The sequence below is a fragment of the Sinohyriopsis cumingii genome, chromosome 3, assembly GCF_028554795.1.
Source record: "Sinohyriopsis cumingii isolate HCF-2022 chromosome 3, ASM2855479v2, whole genome shotgun sequence".
NCBI lineage: Eukaryota > Metazoa > Mollusca > Bivalvia > Unionida > Unionidae > Sinohyriopsis > Sinohyriopsis cumingii.
This window is the reverse complement of record NC_142963.1, coordinates 15,031,681-15,053,611: the sequence shown is the minus strand read 5'-3', so window position 1 is coordinate 15,053,611 and position 21,931 is coordinate 15,031,681. Positions and strand designations below refer to the sequence as shown.

The 21,931-nt window shown below is 37.0% G+C and overlaps 1 protein-coding gene across 1 annotated transcript in view; it reads left to right on the top strand.

Annotated features, from left to right (window-relative positions):
* Positions 1-21,931, top strand: part of LOC149802479 (uncharacterized) — a 228,787-nt gene that overhangs the window by 160,020 nt on the left and 46,836 nt on the right. The window contains exons 14-15 of the mRNA XM_089951718.1: positions 1,205-1,283; positions 17,968-18,065. Of these exons, the coding sequence (XP_089807844.1) occupies positions 1,205-1,283; positions 17,968-18,065 (177 nt within the window). The remainder of the gene's footprint in view (positions 1-1,204; positions 1,284-17,967; positions 18,066-21,931) is intronic.

Genomic DNA, 21,931 nt, shown 5'->3' with positions numbered 1-21,931 from the left:
CTGGGACTGAAAAAAGCAAATGTTTTCTGCAAACTCAAGTTGTGAACAGCTATGAAAATGTGGATAGCTTGCACCTGGTGGTACAGAAGAAGCCTTCGAATGTTGGGGTCAAAAGTTAAAGTCACTGACAAAGAAGAAAAATGGCTTCTGCACACACAAAAAACCCATTTCTACAACACAGACCTCGACTAAACTTGTGGATGGCTTGCATATAGAGTAGGGAAGTAGCATGTTGGTTTTGGAGTTGAAAGGTCAAATGTCAAGAACTCTGTGACAGAACGAAGGAAAATGGTTTTTGCACGAAAATTTCAGTTACTGGTCATATTCTTTCACATTTGGTAAGAGAGAAGCCTATTGATTTTACAGTTGGAAGGTCCAGTGTCTGGATCACGTTTAAAGTAGAGGAAAATGAATTTTACATAATAAATTTAGCACCTTAAAGAGAGATTGTGGAGGGCTTACACCTAATGTATATTTATTTTGGGGTCAGAATGTTAACTGTTAAGGTCACTCAAAGAAAAATGGGTTTGGCAGAATAACCTCTGTTGTAGAGTAAGTTCTTGATGAAACTTTGTGGATGGTTTTCAGTGAAGGTATTCAAGAAACCTTCAGATTCTGGAGTCTGAAACTTTGTGGATGGTATTCACTGAAAGTATTCAAGAATCCTACAGATTCTGGAGTCTGAAACTTTGTGGATGGTATTCACTGAAAGTATTCAAGAATCCTTCAGATTCTGGAGTCTGAAACTTTGTGGATGGTATTCACTGAAAGTATTCAAGAATCCTTCAGATTCTGGAGTCTGAAACTTTGTGGATGGTATTCACTGAAAGTATTCAAGAATCCTACAGATTCTGGAGTCTGAAACTTTGTGGATGGTTTTCATTGAAGGTATTCAAGAAACCTACAGATTCTGGAGTCTGAAACTTTTTGGATGGTTTTCACTGAAGGTATTCAAAAACCTACAGTCTAAAGATCAAAAGTCATGGCAGGTCTAATGAAGAAAAAAAAATCGTTGCTGCACATTGCATTTAGTTCCTACCAGCCATAGCGTACTAGTGCCAACACAGAACTGTTAATACAAGGCAATATCATAGCGCTCTTTGTGATATTTTTATTTTTCTGAGCAATACATATTTTTCCATACCAATATAGTAAACAAATATTATTTCAGAAAAGAAACTTTTGGATATGATCTATCTTTCAGGTGTCCCTTTTGTGATTTTGCTGCAGTCTTGGATTCTACATATACAGTGTTCACATGTCAGAATTCATCATGTATGAAGGTAGGCATTTCCTAATTTTAGCCTGCCTATCCAACAGTGTGGGAGGGGTTATTCCACCATATCCTTGGTATGAGAGTTGTTGTTATCATCTTTGCACTAACAAATGTATGTCTTCCATGTTGAACTTTATTTATGCTGACAGTGGAAAATTGTATGTACTTCTGTCCACCACCCCCGTAATGATCAAGATGTAAGGATTTGTTAAATGGGGGGGGGGTGATTCCTGAGCTTGCTCAAGGTGCAACATAGGCTAATAGATCTTATAATTTCCATTTGGTCTCGATGTGAAAACTGTCGATGTGATGTACAACATTGCTGCCACAGCAGCAATCTTGACAAATCATTTTATTGCTACTCCTGAATGGGAACTCGTACCATGAAAATATTATCTCTACTTGTCTCCAAAATGAATGCCAATATCAGTATAGTTTTCACCAATAGACTTCTTATAATACCTAGTTTGTCATAAATGAAAATGGTGCTAGTGTACATCTGATATGACTGAAATGAAGACTGTTTTAAAATTTCTTTTGTCACTTGTCCCATGGAGTTTTACCAAAAGACATACAATAAGTACAACATCGTAGCTGCTTTGAAAATCTTGAAGCAAATTACAGTTTAAAAGATTAAATGGTCTTGTCTAAAACTCCTTGAAATTCTTTTAGATCAGTATAGTGTCAGTCCCTTTGAGGGACTGTTGTTCATATATCATAAACATTTTACATAAGTAAAATAGTCTTGGTGCATATGTACTTAAAACTAATGGATTGAACTTCCTTGAAAATGTAGAAAAATTTGTAAATTGTTATTCAGATAAGTTTAGTGATGTTTATACCAGAACCTAATTTTGCTGTTTTTGTTATTTTCATTGTCGTTGTTGAGGTTTAACACCATTTTTCAGCACAAGATAGGCTATACATGATGGCCATTATGAATGGTGGAGGAAGAAGCACCAACCCATGAGAAGCTACTGGCAAGCTTTCTCATGTACCCACAATAGCTGAGCCCAAGACTTGAACCCATGCATGAATTTGGAATGGTGAGTGCTTTAGACCACACTGCCACTCGAGGCTTGAACCCATGCATGAATTTGGAATGGTGTGTGCTTTAGACCACACTGCCATTTGAGGCTTGAACCCATGCATGAATTTGGAATGGTGAGTGCTTTAGACCACACTGCCATTTGAGGCTTGAACCCATGCATGAATTTGGAATGGTGTGTGCTTTAGACCAATCGAGGCTTGAACCCATGCATGAATTTGGAATGGTGAGTGCTTTAGACCACACTGCCACTCGAGACTTGAACCCATGCATGAATTTGGAATGGTGAGTGCTTTAGACCACACTGCCACTCAAGGCTTGAACCCATGCATGAATTTGGAATGGTGATTGCTTTAGACCACACTGCCATTCAAGGCTTGAACCCGTGCATGAATTTTAAATGGTGAGTGCTTTAGACTACACTGCCACTCGAGGCTTGAACCCATGTATGAATTTGGAATGGTGATTGCTTTAGACCACACTGCCATTCGAGGCTTGAACCCATGCATGAATTTGGAATGGTGAGTGCTTTAGACCACAGTGCCATTTGAAGCTTGAACGCATGCATGAATTTGGAATGGTGAGTGCTTTAGACCACACTGCCACTCGAGGCTTGAACCCATGCATGAATTTGGAATGGTGAGTGCTTTAGACACTCGAGGCTCAGAATCTAATGTAAAATTTTCATTGCAGTTCTAAGCTTGTGTTGTGCATAAGTTAGGGCATAGTTGTACTGTATTAGGTTCTTTGTTACCAACATTAGCATGGTGAGTTATATGGAGGGATGGAGAATCTATCAGTGTGCAAAAGAGGTAAGTGAGAAACAGGGTTCCATGTTAATGAGCTCCTCACCCAGAACTTTATGTATCAATGTGAGACACAGAATTCCATGTTATTGAGTTCCTCACCCAGAACTTAATGTATCAATGTGAGTCACAGTGTTCCATGTTATTGAGCTCCTCACCTAAACTTAATGTATGAATATGAGTCATAGGGTTCCATGTTATTGAGTTCCTCACCCAGAACTTAATGTATCAGAGACACAGGGTTCAATGTCTTTGAGTTCCTCACCCAGAACTTAATGTATCAATGTGAGACACAGGGTTCCATGTTATTGAGCTCCTCACCTAGAACTTAATGTATCAATGTGAGACACAGAGTCCATGTCATTGAGTTCCTCACCCAGAACTTAATGTATCAATGAGAGACACAGGATTTCATGTTATTGAGTTCCTCACATAGAACTTAATGTATCAGTGTGAGACACAGGGTTCCATGTCATTGAGTTCCTCACCCAGAACTTAATGTATCAATGTGAGACACAGGGTTCCATGTTATTGAGCTCCTCACCTAGAACTTAATGTATCAATGTGAGTGACAGGGTTCCATGTTATTGAGCTCCTCACCTAGAACTTAATGTATCAATATGAGACACATGATTCCATGTTAATCAGCTCCTCACCTAGAACTTAATGTATCAATGTGAGACACAGGATTCCATGTTAATGAGCTCCTCACCTAGAACTTAATGTATCAATGTGAGACACAGGGTTCCATGTTATTGAGCTCCTCACCTAGAACTTAATGTATCAATGTGAGACACAGAGTCCATGTCATTGAGTTCCTCACCCAGAACTTAATGTATCAATGAGAGACACAGGATTCCATGTTATTGAGTTCCTCACATAGAACTTAATGTATCAGTGTGAGACACAGGGTTCCATGTCATTGAGTTCCTCACCCAGAACTTAATGTATCAATGTGAGACACAGGGTTCCATGTTATTGAGCTCCTCACCTAGAACTTAATGTATCAATGTGAGTGACAGGGTTCCATGTTATTGAGCTCCTCACCTAGAACTTAATGTATCAATATGAGACACAGGATTCCATGTTAATGAGCTCCTCACCTAGAACTTAATGTATCAATGTGAGACACAGGATTCCATGTTAATGAGCTCCTCACCTAGAACTTAATGTATCAATGTGAGACACAGGGTTCCATGTCATTGAGTTCCTCACCCAGAACTTAATGTATCAATCTGAGACACATGATTCCATGTTAATGAGCTCCTCACCTAGAACTTAATGTATCAATGTGAGACACATGATTCAATGTTAATGAGCTCCTCACCTAGAACTTAATGTATCAATGTGAGACACAAGGTTCCATGTCATTGAGTTCCTCACCCAGAACTTAATGTATCAATGTGAGACACAGGATTCCATGTTATTGAGTTCCTCACATAGAACTTAATGTATCAATATGAGACACATGATTCCATGTTAATGAGCTCCTCACCTAGAACTTAATGTATCAATATGAGACACATGATTCCATGTTAATGTGTTCCTCACATAGAACTTAATGTATCAATGTGAGACACAGGGTCCCATGTCATTGAGTTCCTCACCCAGAACTTAATGTATCAATGTGAGACACAGGGTTCCATGTCATTGAGTTCCTCACCCAGAACTTAATGTATCAATGTGAGTGACAGGGTTCCATGTTATTGAGCTCCTCACCTAGAACTTAATGTATCAATATGAGACACATGATTCCATGTTAATGAGCTGCTCACCTAGAACTTAATGTATCAATGTGAGACACATGATTCCATGTTAATGAGTTCCTCACCTAGAACTTAATGTATCAGTGTGAGTGACAGGGTTCCATGTCATTGAGTTCCTCACCCAGAACTTAATGTATCAATGTGAGACACAGGGTTCTATGTCAATGAGCTCCTCACCTAGAACTTAATGTATCAATGTGAGACACAGGATTCCATGTTAATGAGCTCCTCACCTAGAACTTAATGTATCAATGTGAGACACGATTCGATGTTAATGAGCTCCTCACCTAGAACTTAATGTATCAATGTGAGACACAGGATTCTATGTTAATGAGATCCTCACCTAGAACTTAATGTGTCAATGTGAGACACAGGATTCCATGTTAATGAGCTCCTTACCTAGAACTTAATGTATCAATGTGAGACACAGGATTCTATGTTAATGAGTTCCTCACTTAGAACTTAATGTATCAATGTGAGACACAGGATTCCATGTTAATGAGCTCCTCACCTAGAACTTAATGTATCAATGTGAGACACAGGGTTCCATGTCATTGAGTTCCTCTCCCAGAACTTAATGTATCAATGTGAGTGACAGGGTTCCATGTTATTGAGCTCCTCACCCAGAACTTAATGTATCAATGTGAGTCACAGGATTCCATGTTAATGAGCTCCTTACCTAGAACTTAATGTATCAGTGTGAATCACAGGGTTCCATGTTAATGAGCTCCTCACCCAGAACTTAATGTATCAATGTGAGACACAGGATTCCATGTTAATGAGCTCCTCACCTAGAATTTTATTTACCAGTATGATGGAAACTTTTCTTTGAATTTTTAGTCTCAACAAAAATCGTAAGAGAAGATTTTAAATCATGTACACAAATCTGAAGGTGTAATGAAAATATTTATTTCATTTTTGTTATGTACAGTGCTTGTGGTTATTGTTATGTACAGTGCTTGTGGTTATTGTTATGTACAGTGTTTGTGGTTATTACTTGTTGTAATCAATACAAGAGATCCTGTGAACCTTATATACGCCGGACAGCTCCAATAGATCAAAGGTTTTGACTGGAAGATACTCTGACCATTGGCTATTGGAGTTATCAGATATGCTATATATCAGCTTGTCTTTGATTTCTTTATCCATTAAACTGCCAAATAAACATTCTTGCAAACTAAAATTTAGAGGTGGCTAAATCTAGTTTGCACATTTGTTCTGTCTGACAATCAGTAGAGGTACCCCTTGACTGGTTATTATGTTTTTCCAGTTGTTTCAACACTCTTTTAAGACAAAACACAAGACGAAAGAGGTGTGAAAGGTTATTTCCTGGACATCAAAAAAAAATAGAAGCCTATAATAAAAATCTCTATAATATAAAAATTTCCCTAGGGTCTAATCTAGACATTCCATTAGTCCCACTCCCTTGGGTCTAGTCTAGACATTTCATTAGTCCCACTCCCTAGGGTCTAGTCTAGACATTCCATTAGTCCCACTCCCTAGGGTCTAGTCTAGACATTCCATTAGTCCCACTCCCTAGGGTCTAGTCTAGACATTCCATTAGTCCCACTCCCTAGGGTCTAGTCTAGACATTCCATTAGTCCCACACACCACATATTTTGTGTCATATTGTGTCTGTGCATGATGCCTTTAGAGCAAAATATGTGAAGCCATGGCCTGAAGTAAATAAAAAAGATACTAGCAGCAACAACTAACTTTGGTCATCCTGAAAGACTTATTTGATGACCTGATAAATAATACTTCACCAGTTGATCTTAGTGGAACTGACCAGTAGGTTTTGCATAGCTCCAAGGTAGCAAGCCAGCATGTTGTCCATTAATAATTCATTTTTAACTCTACTGGCCGTAGTTCAGCATACATGCTCTTACTCTTTTAGCTTAACCATTATGCTTTTGTCACTGAATTGCATCTTGCTCTCACCTGAATACAGATTATGCTTTTTCTGTACATAGAAAATGAAAATAAATTAATAAAAAGTAGTTTTGTCATTTATATTATCATCTCTTTAATTTCTCTCATAAAAATTTGAGAATATTCTTAAAATTCTGCTGCGCAAGAATAGTGTAAGAGTTAATTTGTCCATCAGATCTTCATGTATTTCCTAGTTTTCTATTTAAAGCAACTGCCTATGACTCATTTACAAGAAAACATATGGGTTTCTGTCATTTGAATCTTTGTCTTGCATGTTCATTATATTGATAATCACATTAGTTAGCTGACCAGTCTGTACTTTTAAAGAAAATGGCACCAGATATTAATCAAAACAGGCTTTTATGGTTTGACTTGTGGATGAACATTCTTAGAGCAGATGGATCTTTTTAAGCACCAAAACATGTCCGATCAGAAAAAGGACAAATCAACACTGCTTGAAAAGTTTGTAAAGAAGAATACGAGAGTAATGCAATACAGCACTCTGAGCTCATTGTAAAATGTGTGGACATAATGTTCCTTTTGAAAAGTTAAAAAGTGAGTGTTGAATACAAATAATTTGTCAGTGTGTTCTGTGTCTGTATTCTGGTTCTAATCCACATTGAATTTGCCCAGTTTTTGCCAAGTATTGATTTCACCCAATTTTTCCAAGTATTGATGTTGACCAATTTTTCCAAGTATTGATTTCGCCCATTTTTTCAATCATGGCATATATATTTTCATACAGTATACTGCAATCATGGCATGTATATTTTCATACAGTATACTGTAATCATTGCATATAATACATTTTTCATACAGTATACTGCAATTATGGCATATATATTTTCATACAGTATACTGTAATCATTGCATATAATGCATTTTTCATACAGTACACTGTATTCATGGCATATAATACATTTTTCATACAGTATACTGCAATCATGGCATATAATACATTTTTCATACAGTACACTGCAATCATGGCATATAATACATTTTTCATACAGTACACTGTAATCATGGCATATAATACATTTTTCATACAGTACACTGTAATCATGGCATATAATACATTTTTCATACAGTACACTGCAATCATGGCATATAATACATTTTTCATACAGTACACTGCAATCATGGCATATAATACATTTTTCATACAGTACACTGCAATCATGGCATATAATACATTTTTCATACAGTACACTGCAATCATGGCATATAATACATTTTTCATACAGTACACTGTAATCATGGCATATAATACATTTTTCATACAGTACACTGTAATCATGGCATATAATACATTTTTCATACAGTATACTGCAATCATGGCATATAATACATTTTTCATACAGTACACTGTAATCATGGCATATAATACATTTTTCATACAGTATACTGCAATCATGGCATATAATACATTTTTCATACAGTACACTGTAATCATGGCATATAATACATTTTTCATACAGTACACTGCAATCATGGCATATAATACATTTTTCATACAGTATACTGTAATCATGGCATATAATATATTAGCTACGATGTCATAGCCTCAGCAAAGTTGGGGTACTAATATTAATACTAGTAATATATGTGTGATTTGGATTTTTAACATAGCTTTAACAAATATTGAGTCATATTGCTACAGTGGCTGCAGTGTGGCAGTTTATAGTGATGTCCAGCACTGGGGCATCATGATGCAGACATGTAGCATGATGTCCTACCCAGTCTCATTATCCTGACACCAGGTCGACCGGTCCTAACACTAACCTCTTAATCCTGAGCGCCAAGTGAGGCAGCTGCTTGTACAATTTTTGTTAGTCTTTTGCATGACTTGGCTGGTGTTAAAACCCATGACTTCCTGCATATGAGGCAGATGCTCTGACCAATCAGGCCATCAGAGCAGTAATAGTAATAAAAAGTTTACACCTTTTTGCTGATAAAAACTGAGCAGAAAATGCCACTTATATTGCTAAAAATTATACCTCTCTTGAGGTTGGCGTGTATGGACTAGGGGAGCTTATGGGATGGCCTGTTCATACATGCCAGCCATTACTCTTCTGTAGTGGGGCCCATCTCCCCTATCTGCATGGGTTTGAGTCTCAGGCTTGGCCAATGTGGGTGTGTGAGAAAGCTTGCCATTAGCTTCTCATGGGTTGATGGTTCTTCCCCAGGTTTTCCCAGGTTCTTCCTGCACCATTTATACTGGCCACCATGTATAGCCTATCTTGTGCTGAAAAAAGGCATTAAACCCTATAACAGCAACAACAACAACTCCTCTTCTGGAGTAAATGTTACCCTTTTTTCCACCTAATTATGATGTATGCTCAACTGTATATAGATTATGCTTTTCAGGTACATTAAAAAATGAAATAAAATTAATGCAGTAAAAATTGTGATTGTCATTTTTATCATCATCTCTTCAATTCCATTCATTGTATAAATTTAAGAATGTTTTGAAAATGAAGACTGCTGCATAAGGATAGGTTGAGATTACATTTGTACATCCTTGACCTGCAGGTGCTTTCCTACTTTCCTATTTATAGCAACTGTATCTGACAAATCTCCAAGAACATAAAAGGGTTTCTTTGATTTGAAACTTGGCCTGACACATTCATGATATACAGTTAGCTGACCAGTCTGTACTTCAAAAGAAATGACACCCAGATGTTAATCAAAACAGGCATGACAGGGCGACTTGTGAATGTTATGTGATGAAAACATGTTAGAGCAGATGGATGGATCTTTTCAAACATCAAAACATGTCAGATCAGATAAAGAACAAATCCGTACCATTTTACAAATCTGAAAAGAAGAATGTGAGTGATGCAATACAGCTCTCAGAAATTTAGTGAACATTTTATGATCATTCAGCTAAGTTAGACATGTAGACTACTTGAAGTTAGCATCGAATATTATTAATTTGTTGTCAGTGTTTTATGCTTGTATTTTGGTTCTAATCTGCTGGTACATGATTTTGCTCATTTGTGATTTTGACCAGCTGTAGAACCAGTTTCATAACACATAAATATGTAAAAATTTTCATACAATGTACCATAATTATGGCATGTAATAGCTAGATTGGACTTTTTATATCAGAAAACACTTCAAATAGCAATTATTATGCTTATAGCACTTTCGGTGTTGGCATGTATTCCACTACACATCATCCATCATTGGTCTGTCCATTAACACAAGTTTGGTTTCACTATTCCTCCTAAACTGCTTGGAGCATTGTCATCAAACTTTGCACATACATTCATCCGAAGATCTAGTAGGTCATAAATTAAAATGATGCTGGTCAGTGGATTTGAAGTATTAGGCCAGCTGAATGGATGGTCATATCCCCATGGAGATTTTACTAACAGACTACTTAAACAGGATGTCTAGTTGTACGTAAATGTAAATGGTACCATCTGCCATGATGAAAATATTATCATTGCTACTTTTCCTGAATGGATCTTCATATCAGGATGTGATTTTCACCAGAAAACATAGTTGGTCCTAGATGAACATGTGTCCACTTGGACATCCAGTATCCTCCTAATGGTATGGTCATATCAACTTGTGTCCACTTGGACATCCAGTATCCTCCTAATAGTATGGTCATATCAACATGTGTCCACTTGGACATCCAGTATCCTCCTAATAGTATGGTCATATCAACATGTGTCCACTTGGATATCCAGTATCCTCCTAATAGTATGGTCATATCAATATGTGTCCACTTGGACATCCATTATCCTCCTAATAGTATGGTCATATCAACATGTGTCCACTTGGATATCCAGTATGCTCCTAATAGTATGGTCATATCAACATGTGTCCACTTGGACATCCAGTATGCTCCTAATAGTATGGTCATATCAACATGTGTCCACTTGGACATCAGTATGCTCCTAATAGTATGGTCATATCAACATGTGTCCACTTGGACATCCAGTATCCTCCTAATAGTATGGTCATATCAACATGTGTCCACTTGGACATCAGTATGCTCTTAATAGTATCGTCATGTCAACATGTGTCCACTTGGACATCCATTATCCTCCTAATAGTATGGTCATATCAACATGTGTCCACTTGGACATCAGTATGCTCCTAATAGTATCGTCATGTCAACATGTGTCCACTTGGACATCCAGTATGCTCCTAATAGTATGGTCATATCAACATGTGTCCACTTGGACATCAGTATGCTCCTAATAGTATGGTCATATCAACATGTGTCCACTTGGACATCCAGTATCCTCCTAATAGTATGGTCATATCAACATGTGTCCACTTGGACATCAGTATGCTCCTAATAGTATCGTCATGTCAACATGTGTCCACTTGGACATCCAGTATCCTCCTAATAGTATGGTCATATCAACATGTGTCCACTTGGACATCAGTATGCTCCTAATAGTATCGTCATGTCAACATGTGTCCACTTGGACATCCATTATCCTCCTAATAGTATGGTCATATCAACATGTGTCCACTTGGATATCCAGTATGCTCCTAATAGTATGGTCATATCAACATGTGTCCACTTGGACATCCAGTATCCTCCTAATAGTATGGTCATATCAACATGTGTCCACTTGGACATCAGTATGCTCCTAATAGTATGGTCATATCAACATGTGTCCACTTGGACATCCAGTATCCTCCTAATAGTATGGTCATATCAACATGTGTCCACTTGGACATCAGTATCCTCCTAATAGTATGGTCATATCAACATGTGTCCACTTGGACATCAGTATGCTCCTAATAGTATCGTCATGTCAACATGAGTTTTAGTAAAAGATTTCTTGTAATAACTAGTTTGTCCTTAATGGAAATGTAGCTGATCTGAATCCAGTATGTGATCATCATGTTATTGCTTCTCCTTAACAGAAACTGATACAATGGTCCCCCTCTTGTACGGCAACCCCTTCTACACCAGGAAAGTGGCTGTATAAGATGGGTGGCCTATCCAGAGGGGGGACTATAATTATGAGATGTATGTGTACATAGTAAGAAATCTACATATAACTTAAAACAGTTAATATCTTTAAAAGTAGTACTAATTTTTAAAATGTTCTTGTCTTAAAAGCAGACTTTTTTCAAGGTAACATAAATTAATAGTTCTCATTCTTAGACGTTAAATGTGAGTTGGGTAGTTTTGGCATGCACATTGCAAAACCATTAAAACATGTTATTTATATATTGGTACATACTTTCTTTTGTATTTAAAATAATTCTCTTTCCATTTATTTAATTTTCCCATGGCTACAGAATATTCTTCTGATCTGTTGAATCTTCCCAACATAAAATTTATCATCAAGTGGACTCTTCACTTTTCTTTCGGGAGTATTATTTCTCCATTTATGTGATGACATGTTAAAGTTTTTTTTTAACAATTTATTCCTGTGTTGCTTGTTGGACAGTATTGCAATTTAATTATGCAGATGAAATGTTTGTGGCGAAATGAAAATTCCTTGTTTATCAAGGACACGATTTTAGGGTCTTTGTCTGGTATCCAGTTTTGTTCAGTCCACAAAATCTATATTTAGCCTATGCTGCCCATGATATGATCTGGAGAATTACGTCTGGTTGTATTCATAACATAAAATAATAATAAAAAACCACTGTGTGAAGCCCAAAACTGACCCCATTTCCTTTAAATGTCAGCATTAATAATACTAACCTTTCTTATACATGTACTTTAACCAGCACTTCTTTCAGTAATGAAAACCTGACGTCTGGACACTGGTCAAGATGATATTTACCTATTTACCATATGAATTAAATATTGGTTCTGGACAAATATTAATAATAAAATGTCGCCACTTGTTAGGGGTAAAATTTTTGCCCAAGTATGTTGGCTACTGGTTGTGTTAGAGGGGTGGCCTTTCTTGAGGGATACTTTTGAACACAAACACTGAATGGAAATTCATATTGGCATGGTGTTTTCGCCAAAAATCTACTTTTGGTATCTAGTTGGTCTGGTGTCAATCTGACATCCAATATTGCCAGCTTGAAATTTTTTTTGTTATTTATACTTCTGCTGAATGGAAAGCCATTGCCATGGAAAATTCAACCGAAGATTTGTTATGGTACCTTGTTAGTCTAAAATAAAAATTGTGTCCATCTGATATCCAGTATGACCAAACCAGTGGCCATATTAAAAATAATAATGGATACTCCTCCTAGACAGAAAGTCATAGAGTTTTCACCAGCAGACCTCTTGTGACGTCTAGTTACTAACTGAAAATAGTATTGATCTAACAGCCTGTATGGTCACCATGGCAGACATCTTTCAAAACTTTTTAATATTTCTGCTCCTATATGGAAAGTCATATTGACACAGGGTTTTTACCAGATTGTTATACCTAGTTGCTCCAGAATGAAAATGGTACCAATCTGACCTCAGATGTGGCTGCCAGAATCAGCAAATTGAAAATATTTTCACTAATTCTCCAAAATGGATGTTTCAGAGTTCTTCCTTCACTAGATATATACTGGCTGCCATGTATCAAATATTGAAAGATGGCATTAAACGAAACCAAAAGAGGCAGTCATATAAGGTTACTTGTTTAAGGGAATGTGCACACTAGTCCAGAGAAATGTACATAGCCCTAAAAGTCCTTTTGTTGTTCTGGCAGAATGTGTACAACAGTCATATATAGATAAATATAAGTCAAAACTGATTGCTTTAGTGGCAGCTGATTAAATATTTATACCCGTCTGTCATTAAACAATGTAATCCAGCTTCTCCTATCAGTTAGAAGTAATTACAATGGATAGTTTCGGCTGTGGAAGTCATATTGCCAGTATACATGGTGTAAAGGACAAGAATGGCACATAGACCTTAAGTAAATTGAATCACCAGAAACCTCATGTGGATGTGTTGGCATTAAAATTATGTTCTCTTTTTAATTAATAAATAAACATTAAAGACATTGCCTTTCTTCAAACATTAAAGACATTGTCTTTCTTCAAACATTAAAGACATTGCCTTCCTTCAAACATTAAAGACATTGCCTTTCTTCAAACATTAAAGACATTGCCTTTCTTCAAACATTGTTTCAAATGATTGCTATGGAAAATGTTGCTGATCTGTTAAATGCATACTTTATGTCAACTTATACCTGATCTGTTAAATGCATACTTTATATCAACTTATACCTGGGACTACTGTTTTATGTTGCTGATCTGTTAAATGCATACTTTATGTCAACTTATACCTGGGACTACTGTTTTATGGTGCTGATCTGTTAAATGCATACTTTATGTCAACTTATACCTGAGACTACTGTTTTATGGTGCTGATCTGTTAAATGCATACTTTATGTCAACTTATACCTGAGACTACTGTTTTATGGTGCTGATCTGTTAAATGCATACTTTATGTCAACTTATACCGGGGACTACTGTTTTATGTTGCTGATCTGTTAAATGCATTCTTTATGTCAACTTCTACCTGAGACTACTGTTTTATGGTGCTGATCTGTTAAATGCATACTTTATGTCAACTTATACCTGGGACTACTGTTTTATGGTGCTGATCTGTTAAATGCATACTTTATGTCAACTTCTACCTGGGACTACTGTTTTATGGTGCTGATCTGTTAAATGCATACTTTATGTCAACTTATACCTGAGACTACTGTTTTATGGTGCTGATCTGTTAAATGCATACTTTATGTCAACTTATACCTGGGACTACTGTTTTATGTTGCTGATCTGTTAAATGCATACTTTATGTCAACTTATACCTGGGACTACTGTTTTATGGTGCTGATCTGTTAAATGCATACTTTATGTCAACTTATACCTGAGACTACTGTTTTATGGTGCTGATCTGTTAAATGCATACTTTATGTCAACTTATACCTGGGACTACTGTTTTATGGTGCTGATCTGTTAAATGCATACTTTATGTCAACTTATACCTGAGACTACTGTTTTATGGTGCTGATCTGTTAAATGCATACTTTATGTCAACTTCTACCTGGGACTACTGTTTTATGTTGCTGATCTGTTAAATGCATTCTTTATGTCAACTTCTACCTGGGACTACTGTTTTATGGTGCTGATCTGTTAAATGCATACTTTATGTCAACTTATACCTGAGACTACTGTTTTATGGTGCTGATCTGTTAAATGCATACTTTATGTCAACTTATACCTGGGACTACTGTTTTATGTTGCTGATCTGTTAAATGCATACTTTATGTCAACTTATACCTGGGACTACTGTTTTATGGTGCAGCAATTATGATTCACAACATTTGAGGCAGCAATACAATTTCTGACAGTTTTATTTGTTCTTCTTTTTGCCATTTATCTTTCAGAATAGCAGCTTTTTCATAAACAGAGTTTCAAAGGATTTCTTATTGATAAAACAAGTTTAATAATTTCCACTTTTTGTAAGTCAGTGCCCAATGGCTTCCAAAAGTTTGAGATTATTCAACTTGTTTCATCAATTAAATATTAAATGCTTATTTGAGATCTTCTGTATTCCTTTGGTGAGATGTGTTATTTCATTAACTTCACCCAGGTTAAAGTGTATGGTTACATTCATTGAATAAACATACATGTTTTCCTCACAGAAACTCAAGTTGTCAACCATTTACAGTTGTGAAGCTTTTATGACATTGCTTAGGATAAGAAATGACACTATTAATTAATGGGTTTGTCTCAATCAATAGTTTCCAGAATGTCAAAAGTCAGGATCATTGATTGAAAAAAGATAAATCACTTCTGCACAGAAATAGCTACCATGTACAGTTGCCAATGTTTGAGGATGACTTGTGTGTTCTGGTGAATAGAAACCTTTTGATATTGGGGTAATAGATCAAGGTCATTTTTTGCACAAGATTTTTAGGTCCTTCAATAAAGTTTGCACTTTAGATATGGGAGCAGACTATAGATTTTATGGTCAAAGCATTTAGATATGGAAGCAGACTATAGATTTTATGGTCAGAGCATTTAGATATGGAAGCAGACTATTGATTTTATGGTCAAAGCATTTAGATATGGAAGCAGACTATAGATTGTATGGTCAAAGCATTTAGATATGGAAGCAGACTAGATTTTATGGTCAAAGCATTTAGATATGGAAGCAGACTATAGATTTTATGGTCAAAGCATTTAGATATGGAAGCAGACTATAGATTTTATGGTCTGCACTTTAGATATGGAAGCAGACCATAGATTTTATGGTCAAAGCTTTAGATATGGAAGCAGACTATAGATTTTATGGTCAAAGCATTTAGATATTGAAGCAGACTATAGATTTTATGGTCTGCACTTTAGATATGGAAGCAGACTATAGATTTTATTGTCAAAGCATTTAGATATGGAAGCAGACTATAGATTTTATTGTCTGCATTTTAGATATGGGAAGCAGACTATAGATTTTATTGTCAAAGCATTTAGATATGGAAGCAGACTATAGATTTTATTGTCTGCATTTTAGATATGGGAAGCAGACTATAGATTTTATTGTCAAAGCATTTAGATATGGAAGCAGACTATAGATTTTATGGTCTGCATTTTAGATATGGAAGCAGACTATAGATTTTATTGTCAAAGCATCAAAGGTCACTGTAATTCAAAGAAAAATGGGTTTTGTATAATAACTTTTGTTACTGAGTAAATTCTTTAATATAACTTTGGATGGCTTACAACTGAGGCTGTAAAAGTACTAGTAGAGTCTTTTGGTTTCAAGTTCAGAGGTGTGGTCATGATTGGTCTTATATTAAGAATATATTCAACACAATTACAGAGATGCTCCCAGGGCTGACCATCATATGATTTGCGCAAAATTTAATGTATTCACACACTTGGGAACTGGTGATGGAGAACTCCTGCAAATTAGTTCAAAGTCACACATATAAAAATTTACTTTGTGTGGCAGTATACAAAATGTATTTCTGTTATGATACATTGAACAAATAAGAATTTAAAATTCAAAAGTAAGGATATTTTTATTTATCACCATACTACTCCAGAGTCTGCACAAACCATTAGTATAAAATTATACTTGGAAATCCCATTAATTCTTTATTACTGAAAGATATGTGTCCTAGAGGGGTTCTGTAATTGATACCCTTTTCTTTCATGTCCACATGCATAAACTTTGGTCCGTTTTGCAGAAAGTGAAATCAGTCATGGTGAGACGTAACAATTACTGATTATTTTCTACATCCACGTCATTGGTGGTGGGAATGTGGAATGTGAACAGAAGGAAGAAAATAGTGGAGTTTCTTCTGAAATAGATGATGATATTTAAAACAGACGATAATATATATAAAACAGAACAGATGATGATATCTGAACTGCAGCATGAGATGCTGAGTTAGGTGTACCATTAAAAAAGAAACCAAAATGTGCAGCAAAATTTCAGAATTCTTGGTTTTGTTTGAAGATTTTGACTTTGATAGAGCCCTAACAGAGTTGAGCTGGAAGAAGGAGAGATTGATATTTAAGTGTTCATTAAACATATGAGCTATGTACGTTTCTTGCTGCCTACATACTAGTGCCTTCATAGAGGACTAAGCCAACTGTACTGTACTAGTGCCTTCATAGAGGACTTGAGTCAACCATACTGTACTAGTACCTTCATAGAGGACTTGTGCCTTCATAGAGGACTTATGTCAGCCATACTGTACTAGTGCCTTTATAGGGGACTTATGTCAGCCGTACTAGTACCTTCATAGAGGACTTGTGCCAGCCATACTGTACTAGTGCCTTCATAGAGGACTTGTGTCAGCCATACTGTACTAGTGCCTTTATAGGGGACTTATGTCAACCATACTGTACTAGTGTCTTCATAGAGGATGCAAGTCAGACATACTGTACTAGTGCCTTCATAGGCGATGCAAGTCAGCCATTCTATACAAGTGCCTTCATAGAGGACTAAAGCCAACTGTACTGTAAAGTCAACCATACTCTCCAAGTCCTTTCATAGAGGACTTGAGTCAATCATACACAACTAGTGCCTACACAGAAGACTTAAACAAGGGGGCTGTTCATGGCATTAAACTCATCATGTCATCTATTTCAGGCATATTTCATGGATGCATGTTTTCCCATTTTTTAATTATTGAATAAGAATACTTCTGATGGTTACTTTTTTACTTGCAGGAATCCTGTCGTCACTGCCAGGTAGAGTGGTCTGAACATTTTGGGAAAAAGTGCAATGATATTGAGAAGAAAGATGAGACTAAATTAAGACTGGAGTTGTAAGTAATTTACATCAGTCCATATATCTTCTTAAGATATTGAGAATGTTTTTAGCTCTACTGGCCATAGACCAGAAGAGCCTATGGTATGGCCTTTCATCTGTCCATCTTCAGTTGGTCTGTTAGCACAAGCTTGTTATTGTTACTCCTCCTAAGCTACCTACCATGAATTTTTTCACACACATTCATCCCATGGTCCAGTTAAACCTAAATGAAAATGGTTCTGCTCAGATATCCAATATGGCTGCCACAGCAACCATCTTGAAATTTGTTATTTCTACTCCTCCCGTACACCAGGTTTTCACTGAAAGACTTCCAGTGATGTTTACTTGGTCCTAAATGAAAATGGTGTCGATCAGACATCAAACATGGCAGCCATCCTGAAAATCGTATCGTTACTCCTGAAAGAAAAGTCATATTGACATTGGGTTTTTGCCAGAACACTCCTGATGATGTCTGCTAAATGAAAATGGTGCCCATCTGATGTCAAATGTGACTGCAACATTTCAGACATGATTTTTCTCTGCATTAAAGCAGAGTTCTGCTTTTCTCTTGACAAGAAACATTAAGATTTTTGATGTAGTCCACTTTTTATAGTCTCTAATCTGGTTTTGAAAAAGAGTCCATCTAGTCCTATTGCGCAAGGTTCCTTGTAAAGTATTTGTTCCATGTATTATTTAACATGTGATCATTGTAAAGAGTATTCTGACTGGTCAAAGTTTCTACTCATCCAATTAATCTCTGTTTAGTGGAAACTGATGGAAATCGAAAGAAATAAGCATGCTTTCAGAACATAGCACTTCAAGTTTTTGAGAGAGAACAAGATGCCAAAAAGTTTGGATAAAAGTCTCAAAACTGTAGAAATGTGAATGGCTCAAGCAAAAGTGTGATGGAAATTTAGTTGGTCAGTTCATGAGAAAACTGAATGCCAGAGGACTGGCATTTTATGATCTTTGCAAGAAAGATTTTAAATATGCTTATCACCATTGTTTAGAGCAGCAGCTAGCTACGATGTTGTAGCCTCAGCATGGTAATGCTAGTAGTAGGGGTACTAATAGTGGTAGTAGTAGGTGTACTAATAGTGCTAGTAGTAAGTAGGAGTCCTAATAGTGCTAGTAGTAGAGGTACTAATAGTGCTAATTATAGGGGTACTAATAGTGCTAGTAGCGTGGGTACTAATAGTGCTTGTAGTAGGGGTACTAATAGTGCTAGTAGTAGGAGTCCTAATAGTGCTAGTAGTAGAGGTACTAATAGTGCTAGTAGTAGGGGTCCTAATAGTGCTAGTAGTAGAGGTACTAATAGTGCTAATTATAGGGGTACTAATAGTGCTAGTAGCGTGGGTACTAATAGTGCTTGTAGTAGGGGTACTAATAGTGCTAGTAGTAGGGGTCCTAATAGTGCTAGTAGTGTGGGTACTAATAGTGCTACTAGTAGGTGTACTGATTGTGCTAGTAGTAAGTAGGCATCCTAATAGTGGTAGTAGTAGAGGTACTAATAGTGCTAATAGTATGGGTACTAATAGTGCTAGTAGTGTGGGTACTAAAAGTGCTAGTAGTAGGGGTACTAATAGTGCTAGTAGTGTGGGTACTAAAAGTGCTAGTAGTAGGGTTACTAATAGTGCTAGTAGTAGGTTTAGTTATAGTGCTACTAGTAGGGGTCCTAATAGTGCTAGTAGTAGAGGTACTAATAGTGCTAATTATAGGGGTACTAATAGTGCTAGTAGTGTGGGTACTAAAAGTGCTAGTAGTAGGGGTACTAATAGTGCTAGTAGTGTGGGTACTAAAAGTGCTAGTAGTAGGGGTACTAATAGTATGGGTACTAATAGTGCTAGTAGTAGGGGTACTAATAGTGCTAGTAGTAGGGGTACTAATAGTGCTAGTAGTAGGGGTACTAATAGTGCTAGTAGTAGGGGTACTAGTAGTAGGGTTACTAGTAGTGCTACTAGATGGGGTCCTAATAGTGCTAGTAGTAGGGGTATAAATTGTTGAATGGGATCACTGTGTCTTTGTGTCTAAGTTCAGTGGGCAATTCATTCCATGTTCATACACAAATTACCCTGAAAAAGTGAAAAGTAATACCTTTTTTATATTTTATTTTTTCAAACATCATAGAAATAGTTAAATTTGAAATAATTTTTTCAGGAAAGTTTGCAAGTTAACAAACATAATGTTTGGAATCAATGTTCTTAGTCACTCTTAGTCAGAGTGAATCCCAGAAATGTATGTCTTGACGAAATGTAATTATTTAGAGTATTTTGTTCATAGGCACATCAGCCAAAAATCAGAATCATATCCCATAATATTTATATCTGCAGCAAGGAGCTAAAAGAAATATGATTATTTTCTGCTTGGAGAAAGTTGATTTATGGGAAAAAGATACCATCATTATGTTCTAATTTTGCTCTACACTTCAGCTGAAATCAAATGGTTTTTTGCATTGTTTAAGACACAACCACATGTCCATGACATATTGAACTATGACCTTGGGTCTCAGTGTAAGCACCTAATAATGAAAGCTGTTTTAAATTGAGAATAGTCATTTGTCAAGCTTGTTAGACATTTTAAAAAAAAAAATTTTGTTGTTTCTGTCCAGATGTAACAAGATGAAGCTTGGTAGGATTGAATGTAGTGACACTGAACACGCTCATGTGAATGAGATGTTTATTTATGATGTAAATTAATGCTGTACATACCAATGAATATAACAAAATGATGTAATTCCTAAATGAATATGATTAATCTTGGCATCCGTCCGTCTACAGAAAACAATGGCGTAGCTCCAAAGTAAGCTTTTGTCTATCCTTCTTTCTAGCTCTCTTTTCAGCTTGTTTTATTCTTCTCTCTTCCTCTGCGTTTTGAACTCCCTGCCTGACAGCTAGGCGCCAGCTGGAACAGTTGTTTGCACAGCTCTCCCAGTCGTTGACATTTATGTTTGCCGTCTTCATGTCCTTCTTGCAAACATCTTTGTAGCGCAGATGTGGTCGACCAGTTGGTCATGCACCTTCTGCTAACTCCCCATATAACAGGTCCTTGGGAATGTGACCTGGGTCCATTCTTTTGACATGGCCAAGCCAGCGAAGGTGCCTCTCGCTGAGAATGGAGAACATGCTGTTCATGTTGGCGCGTTCTAGAACCTCTGTATTGGGTACTTTGTCCTGCCACTGGATGTGCAGAATGCGCTGCAGACATCTCAGGTGGAAGCTGTTGAGTTTTCTTCCAAGTTGTACCCATCGATGGTGACAGAGGGAGGGGAGTCTGCGTCCTGTGCCATGACGTTCGTTTTCTTCAAACTGATGGTCATCTCAGGTGGAAGCTGTTGAGTTTTCTCTCGTGTCTTGCATAGGTGGTCCATGTTTCGCTGCTATAGAGAAGTGAGCTGAGTACGCAGGCTTGGTAGACACGCAGTTTGGTCTTCTCTGTGAGGTTGGGGTTGTTCCAGACTCTCTGGTTAAGTCTGGCCATCACTGCTGCTGCCTTGGCAATCCTGCCGTTCACCTCAGAATCAATGGAGAGTGAGCTGGAGATGTTAGACCCGAGGTATGTGAAGTTCTCAACAACTTCCAAGTTGTACCCATCGATGGTGACAGAGGGAGGGGAGTCTGCGTCCTGCGCCATGACATTCATTTTCTTCAAACTGATGGTCAGTCCAAATTCCTTACAAGCATGGGAGAGACGGCATACCAGCTGCTGCAGTCCATCTTCCATGTGTGATGTCAAGGCTGCATTGTCGGCGAAGAGCAATTCATGGATGAGTACCTCTGTGAATTTAGTCTCAGCATGGAGACAGGCGATGTTGAACAGCTTGCCGTCAGCCCTGGTATGGATGTACACTCCCTCACTGCAGTCCTTGAATGCATACTGGAGAAG